Genomic DNA, 7,556 nt, shown 5'->3' on the forward strand with positions numbered 1-7,556 from the left:
GAAATCTTCCTCCTACTGCGCCTTCCCTCTTCACAACTTTCACTCCTCTCATCGTGGCTTCAGATCACTCAACGGCTCGCCAAGCTTCTTCTTCCTTCCTATCTTCCAATTAACAAGCCTCCGCCCGAGCAGCTGGCTCGAATCCTTGCTCTCATCAAGCAGAACTCTGCGGTACCCCTCCTCCCTCCTCCCTCCTCCCTCCTCTCTCCTCCTTCCTCCTCCTCCTCCTCTCATCCTTCCCCTCTGTTCCTGTGGTTGTCGCTGAGTATCTCCTCCAGGCTGCTCAAGTCTTCTTCAAGCAGGCTGGCTCGCAGGCCCCCGAGCAAACTTGCGTCAACGTCCTCGTGGCTCTCCATCACGCGCTGCTGGTGTACGCGGGCAGCAAGAAGAAGGTCAGCAAGACCAACCCCAAGAAGAGCAAGAGAGGCGGCGAGTCGCGATCGAAGCGCCAGCAGCAGGAAGAGGAGGAGGAGCATCAAGAGGACGAGGAGGACGGAGACGTCGAGAGCTTCGGCAGCATCGCAGAGGTCAGCGTCCAGTGCATGTCCAGCATGCTCGAGACGCTGCGGGCGAGGCTGGACTCCTCCTCCTGCTTCAACATCCGCTCCTACCTCGTGGAGAACATCTCCTCCTCCGGCCTCGCGTCCCTCGCCTCGTCCTTCTCCTCCTCCTCCGGCATGGCGAGCGCCCTTTGGAAACTCGCGGCGCTCATGCCGGAGCCCGGGGACAAGAAGCTGGTACAGGAGTGTCTTGCCCGGGCCCGCACGCTGCCCCTGGAGGAGGCGGCGCCGCTGCTGGACTGCGTGTTCCACTGGTCGGGGCAGAAGGAGTTTGTGAGGGAGGCCTGTGCTGAGCTGCGGTCGGCCGTTTCGCAGGAGGAGGGGAGGGGAGGAGGGAAGACGGGAGGGAAGAGGAGGAAGACTGGAGGAAAGTCCAGCGCGCAGGAGGAGGAGGAGGAGGAGGAGGAGGGGAGCTCGCCCCGCCCTCTCTCCCTCCTCCTGCAGCAGCTGCAGTACGTGCTTGACTCGGATCATCTCCGTCAGAAACTCATGCTGGTCCCCTCCCACCTCGAGGAGATGCTGGAGAGCCTTGAGGGAGCTTTGCAGCTGGTTGAGGCGAGGATGGAGGAGGAGGAGGAGGAGGAGGACGGGAAGATATCAGCGGAGGATCTCAAGAGCATGGTCAACATTTATGCAAAACTCTGCCTCCACAGCCACTGTGCTCAGGTACCTTGTGAACCCTGCTTTCCTCTTGCCCTTTCCCCTCCCCTTCTCCCCTCCTCACTTTTCTCTTTCCCATTCTCATGTCTCTCATTCGTCCTCCCCCCCCTCTTTCTCCTCTCTTCATCCTCCTCCCTCCTCTCATTCCCCGGCAGTTCCCAGGAGCAGGAGGAGCCGGCAAGTCCTCGGGTCGCCTGCTCTCTCTCCTAGGATGGAGCAACTTGACCTGCCTGCCGGTCCTCCTTGCACCGCAGGAGGAGAAGCAGAGGAAGAGCAAGAAGAAGGCCGACGCCAAGGCCCAGGAAGGAGGAGGAGAGCGCAGGGAGCTCGCGAGGAGGAGCGTCATGATCTCCCTGATGGTGGCAACGGAGAGTGCCGTCCTCGGCCGTATCAACGATGCGCTTGCTGCTGCTGTTGCCAACCTGTGCTCGGACGTAAGCTGAGCCCTGGAGGAGAGGGAGGGAGGGGAAGGAGGGAGAGGAGAGCAGGAGCAGTGAGAACAAGGAAGGTGACATACGTTGCAGGTGCTGGACAAGAGAGGAGGAGCATGCGTCCTCAAGGAGGGGCTGCTGGGGATGGTGTGCAAGGCGATCTTTCAGCTGACTCGTGAGCCCAACCTTCCCCCTCCTCCTCTTTCCGCTTCGTCTATCTCTCCACTCTCACCTCCCGCCCTTTGAACCTCACCCCCCTCTTCTCCGCTAAGAGGTCACGGCAGGCTCTGGCCTCCAGCAGGACAAGCTCCAAGAGCTCTTCTCCTCTCTGATCCTCCTCGTCCCCATTGACAGACTGAGGACGGTAGGCAGGACATCAGCGTGTTGCTTGAAGACTGACAGAGAGCAGGTGACGATGCTGCTGCGAGATTCCCTCGGCCTCTGCTGCAAGGCCGGCAGCTCCTCCTCCTCGCTTTCCGGGAAGATCTTCTCTTCCTTCCTCCTCAAGCTTCAAGGTCAACACCCTCCTGCTCCTGCACCCCCTCTTGACGTCAGCAGCAGAGTTCGAGGAGGAGAGCGACATTCAAGTCGTCATCAGCAGCCTCCTGTCTGCTGTGAAGCAAGCAGGAGGGAACGCGAGCAGAGCGCTGGTTGACGAGCTGCTCCGCGTGTTCTCCTCGTCGGATCTCACAAACATCGAGGCTGCTCTCCAACTGCTCCAGGTCAGCTCCCCCCCGCCCTCCTCCCTCGACTTGTTGGCCTTCTTTACCCTTCCCCGTCCTGTTCTCCTGTTTTCTTGCCACTGCCCTCCTCCTGAGACTTCCTCCCCTCCCCTCCTCTCTTCTCCCCTCCTCTCTTCTCCCCTCCTCTCTTCTCCCCTCCTCTACCCAACCACCTTCCTTCCTGTTCATCTCCTCACTTGCCGCAGGCTGCCAGCCGAGACAAAGTCCTGCGCGTCAAGGATCAGACGTCTGACAAGTTGACCCGAGCGTGCAGAGATGGCGTGGAGATGCTGGTGAAGAGACTCGACGAGCGACCTGGAGAGTATGAGGAGGGGAGGAAGAAGCGCGACCCGAGAGACGTGGTGGAGATTGCCGAGGGATGGCTGCAGGCAGAGGAAGTGGCAGGAGCTGAAGGAGCGGGAGCGGGAGCAGCGGGAAAGAAGGCAGAGGAAAGCAATTGAGTCGGTTTTAATCTTTGTACAGTAGTGTGAGACACGTTGGTTAATCATTAAAGAATGAAAAGAATACACAAGACAAGGAGGACAAGTCAACGATGCAGAGAGAGACAAAACAGAGACAAACACGTTCTGACATGGCATGTAAGACACACAGTCATAACCATGTGTCACTTGCGGTAGATCTTGTTGACGAGCTTGTCCTTGAGAGATGATGTAGCGTTCTTGACCTTGCCTATCAGCCCTACCTGCTCCTCCTTCACCTCCTCCACAGGCATCAGCAGGCGTATCCCCAGCAGGACGCCGGTAAGGTGCAGAACCATCTCGAAGAGGAAGATGAGGACTCGGTGCCAGTATAGCCACCCTTGCTCGAGCACAAAGACGATGTGCACGAAAGGTATTAGAGCCAAGACCTGGCAAGGAAGAGTGAGCAAGTGGAGGGGGAAGGGGGAAGGGGAGGAAGAGAGGAGGAAGAGGGGAGTCAGATGGACATGAGTGTTGGTGGATAGTGAAGGGGGGGAGGGGAAGAAAGAGAGATGGTATGTGAACGAGAAAGGAGAGAAAGACAACTCTTACAAACTGCACAAGGCTGATGCCGATGAAGATCTGCCATTCACTCATGTCATGACCACCAGGGAGCAAGTGAAAGGTCGACCTGGATGCCTCGCTTCCACTTGAAGTAGATGGCGATGAAAACAACGAGGAAGCCCAGGAGCGCGAAGGGGAGGATGAGGAACAGGATGGCAGAGAAGTAGTTGAGGGAGACAGAGATAAGCTGCGACAGGACGAGCGTGAGCAGATATGTACGCAGCGGAGAAGAGAGGGGTCACTACGTCAAACAAAAGAGAAGCAAGGTGAGGGGCGAGTGATGGATATGAATGGGCTAGATGCAGACAAGGTGCATGACGTGTTCATCGGGATGAGAAAGACGAGATGAGCATCACGTCACTCGCATAGGAAAGAAGGAGAGTCCAAGGAGAAGGGAGGAGCAACGGAGCAGGAAGGAGGGAAGGGCAGTGTAGAATAGAATGAGATTAGAGAAAGGGAAGGAGGAAGCAGGAGGAGCAGAAGTAACAGGATGATCAGGATGATCAGAAGGAGCAGGAGGAGCAGGAGGAGCAGGAGGAGCAGGAGGACGAGCAGGAGGAGCAGCATGATCAGGAGGAGGAGCAGCATGAGTTTGTGCATTGCCTGCAACAGCGCCAGCGCCCCCAACATAAGCCGAAGCTTCGCATCCTCCATGACCCTTTTAGCTCCGAGACCTCATCCCCCCATTGACCATGTTCTCAAGCCGGACCCGCCCCAGGGGCCCGCCCTGCAAATTGGCTACCACATCCCCCCTCAACCCGCCCTGCACCGCTGAAGCAGCCAGTGAAGCAGCAGCGCAAGGCCATGGACGACGGGGACTCGGAGATGGAGGAGATGGAGGAGATGGAGGAGATGGAGGAGGACGTCGGAGAGTACGTCGACAGTGACATGGAAGAAGATGAAGCGAACCAGACCGCCAACGCTGCTGCCGGGCTGCTGGGCTGGTTCATGGACTCGGACTCGTCTGACAACATGTCAGACGCTGACGACTCGGACTCGGACATCCCAAGAGAGGAGCGAGTGAACGTGTCCAAGCTGTTCGAGGACATACACCCACTGCCATTCCCGGTCTTCAAGATCATTGGCGACGGGATGATGAGCATACCCACCAAGGACTTCATCGCCGCCCGCGTCTTCCTCATCCTCTGCTGGAACCTGATGAGCCGCACAAGGAACTCCAACAACATCGAGTTTGGGCATCTCAGCTGGAAGGACGACCACCTGTGTGTGATGTTCGACAACAAGAGGATCACCAACCCCGCGCGGAAGCCCGAGAAACTCAGGAGGGTCTTTGCCAACCCGAAGATGCCTGAGATCTGTCCCATCTTGGCGCTGGGGATTTACCTTCTCAGCATCGAGCAGGATGCCAAGAGGCTGTTTCCTCCTCCTCCCTTGCACAAGAAGTTCTGGAGGATCTTGAGGGACATTCTCAGGCCAGCAGGACAGAGCTCATCGCACAGTGAGAGGCACAAAACTGTTGACCTCACCAAGACAAGGGAGCTAGTAGCCAAGGAGCTGCAAGCGAAAGGCATCCGCACTAGCACTCTCGGCAGCGACAGCATACAGAAAGGTGCTGTAGTCTACTGCGTTTCTTTCAACTTCCGGGAAGCACAGAATATCCCTCTTCCCGACGATGCATACTCTAGACGGCCCGCGCCCACCCCTGAATGGAATGAGCCAGACAATGGCGATGCGTTTGTTGGAAGGACAGCAGTAGGGTTGCCTCTCAACACAGCTGAGTTTGCTCGCCTCCCTCCCCACTTCCGGGAGAATGATGAGATAGTGGAGCAGGTGGTTCAGAAGTTGTTCCCCCGGCGCTCACCTGCATTAGGCAAGGTGATACAGCACTGCCTGGCATCCGTGGTCTACCAGCTAGACTACCTCAAGACCAAACTTGATCCTCAACATCCTCTCTGGAAGTCGAGGCTGTTTGAGGACGAGGAGGTTCTGCAGGCCCTAAAGTCTCGAGTGATATGCTGCCTTCCGAACGAAACCATGTTCATGGTCGCCACGGGGGTCCCTCCAGCAGTCACTCAATTCCTGTACAATCAGAGGCTGATCGGGGACAGAGAGCGTTTCCACACTGAGTTGATGAAGGATACCAAGGGCCTTGGTGGCCAACCGCCCAGCTCTTCTTCTGCTGCCAAGAATGTTTCAGAGCCGGAACAGGTCCCTGCAGGCTCCAAGAGGATGGGCGCGAGCACTCTCAAGGATATTTACAGTGAGTGTGTCAGCGAGTTGATGGAAAAGCGTGCTAGTATGCCGTCACTAGAAACAAAGGCTGACGTGCGGAGTGCTCCGGACCTCACATCGGGACTGCCTGCCTATGAGAGATTTAGAACCTTGACATCGTGCATTGACGAGGTGCTGCTCAATCCCTCCGTGGAGTTTTCTGTGCCAGCTACCTTTCCCTTGGAGAAGCGAGTCACCAGCTGTGAAATTGCATGGAAACTTTGGTTTTGTGGAGACAATGGTTGTCGTCCCTTGATGCATGTCAAGGTTATGGAAGTTAATAGGCTGCAGGACAGGCGAATCCTCGGCTACATCAGGACCTTTGTGAGGGCCTTCTACGGGCATATCTTGTGTCACCATGCTGACAAGTACGATCAACCCGAGGTCAAGAGGAGGATGTCTAACATGATTGCTGAATTCGGAGAATCTCCAAAGTTAGAGACCGTCAAGATCCTCTTCGCTGAATTCTATGACAGCTTCTACACATGGCTCCTGGCTGATGCTCCTGATGAGTTGCGCGCTCAAACCTTGAAGTTCAGTCAGCTGATGAAGCTGCTGCAGAAGAAGGTCTGCGGAGGCTTTCCGGGTTTCCAGGTCGTGACTCAGGACCGTCGGTAGCTGCATGCGCTCATCGACACTGTACGAATAGAATGCAGGCTTTCGAAACGATCACAAGTGAATCGCCGGGGCAGCTCAGTGGCCGCTGAGACGATCAGCCGGGCAATCAAGGTGCAGCTGGCCGCCACCAGGTTATCGTAGCGCTGCGCTAGTTACCTCCACGTTATTGACTAGCAAAGTGCCAAATTTGCAAGCTTCATGCTACGAATGTTTTCGCTCCCCGCAATGTCGTCGCTCTTATGATTTGGTGGTGTCTCCTCTTGACCACGAGAAGCACTTTCAGTGTAGACAACATTGTCCCCATGCAAGAAGAACGATGAATCTGAATCCCCTTCCCCTGTGACCATCGATTGCAACTTCGGTGAACACGTCCACAGCCTTGTGCAGTTCACTTTGTAGCAGATCCTTTCTCAAGACCATTTGGTATCTGCGGAACTTCTTTCCGGTTGCTCCAGAAGTGAGTCAGCACACATAAATCACCTTCTCAGTGCAAAACTGCACCAGTTGGCGACAGCCCGTTGCATCACGCAGAATAAAGATACGAATCACTAAGGATTAGTATTTCATATCAAACACTTCCTTCAATACATGGATTATGTGTTGCCTGCTCTCAAGGTGCTTGAGAAGGGAATTTTACGGTATGCTCTTCTCGCCCAGTACTCCTGCATGACCTCACGCAACTAGCCCCAGCATGTCAACGTCATCGACTCTTGTGATTGACCTCGTTCTGATTTTTGACTGACAAGTAGGCTACCGAGTCTAACGGCTGACATCCATAAAAGACCCAAGACTCAGTGGACGACACGGGTAAAGTTGCCTCGCTACCATCTCCGAAAAGACCTCTTTTCAGCTCAAAACCTCTTCACATCTCCTCCGCCTGGGCGCAGTTGGACCCTCTTGACCCCAGCCCACCCCTGGATGTGAGCTTCCCTCCTCCTCCTCTGACGCTGCTCTTGTCAGATCGAGAAGGACACAGGAGCCAAGCTTCAGCTGATTGAGGAAGGCAACACCTCCTTCCTGCAGGTAGTTCTCAGCTGAACACTAGCTGGGGTCTTGTGTCGCCTCTGACAAGCTGGGCAGATTTCCGGGACTAACAGCCAGCGACGAGAGGCGCTCAAGATTGTTCGCTCACACCTCGACCGGCAGGTTGAGGAGGAGGAGGAGGAGGTGCCGGTCGAGGAGGAGGAAGATGAGGACGAGGAAGAGGAAGAGGAGAGCGAGGGGGAGGAGGGGGAGGAGGTGCCGGTCGAGGAGGAGGAAGATGAGGAAGAGGAACAGAAAAGGAAGGGG

At 56.1% G+C, this 7,556-nt stretch overlaps 3 protein-coding genes across 3 annotated transcripts in view; 2 read left to right on the forward strand and 1 right to left on the reverse strand.

The window, feature by feature from the left end:
* The window catches only part of GUITHDRAFT_141192 (hypothetical protein), a gene marked incomplete at both ends in the record, with an annotated part of 6,599 nt that extends 3,765 nt beyond the window's left edge, over window positions 1-2,834 (forward strand). Inside the window, 7 exons of the mRNA XM_005829444.1 lie at window positions 64-171; window positions 279-1,226; window positions 1,376-1,654; window positions 1,745-1,826; window positions 1,936-2,166; window positions 2,213-2,373; window positions 2,580-2,834. Of these exons, the coding sequence (XP_005829501.1) occupies window positions 64-171; window positions 279-1,226; window positions 1,376-1,654; window positions 1,745-1,826; window positions 1,936-2,166; window positions 2,213-2,373; window positions 2,580-2,834 (2,064 nt within the window). The remainder of the gene's footprint in view (window positions 1-63; window positions 172-278; window positions 1,227-1,375; window positions 1,655-1,744; window positions 1,827-1,935; window positions 2,167-2,212; window positions 2,374-2,579) is intronic.
* A 164-nt stretch (window positions 2,835-2,998) lies between these two features.
* Window positions 2,999-4,110, reverse strand: GUITHDRAFT_111497 (hypothetical protein; the record flags this gene model as incomplete). The annotated part of the gene is made up of 4 exons (XM_005829445.1): window positions 2,999-3,241; window positions 3,405-3,434; window positions 3,484-3,603; window positions 4,108-4,110. The coding sequence occupies 4 exons, from the start codon at window positions 4,108-4,110 to the stop codon at window positions 2,999-3,001; spliced, it is 396 nt and encodes a 131-aa protein (XP_005829502.1).
* Window positions 4,111-4,574: 464 nt separating this feature from the next.
* Window positions 4,575-5,009, forward strand: GUITHDRAFT_73929 (hypothetical protein; the record flags this gene model as incomplete). The annotated part of the gene is made up of 2 exons (XM_005829446.1): window positions 4,575-4,819; window positions 4,877-5,009. Coding segments are annotated over 2 exons (378 nt in total), but the record flags the coding sequence as incomplete, so codon positions are not given.
* Window positions 5,010-7,556: the final 2,547 nt, after the last annotated feature.

This window comes from Guillardia theta (genome assembly GCF_000315625.1).
Source record: "Guillardia theta CCMP2712 unplaced genomic scaffold GUITHscaffold_52, whole genome shotgun sequence".
Taxonomy (NCBI): Eukaryota; class Cryptophyceae; order Pyrenomonadales; family Geminigeraceae; genus Guillardia; species Guillardia theta.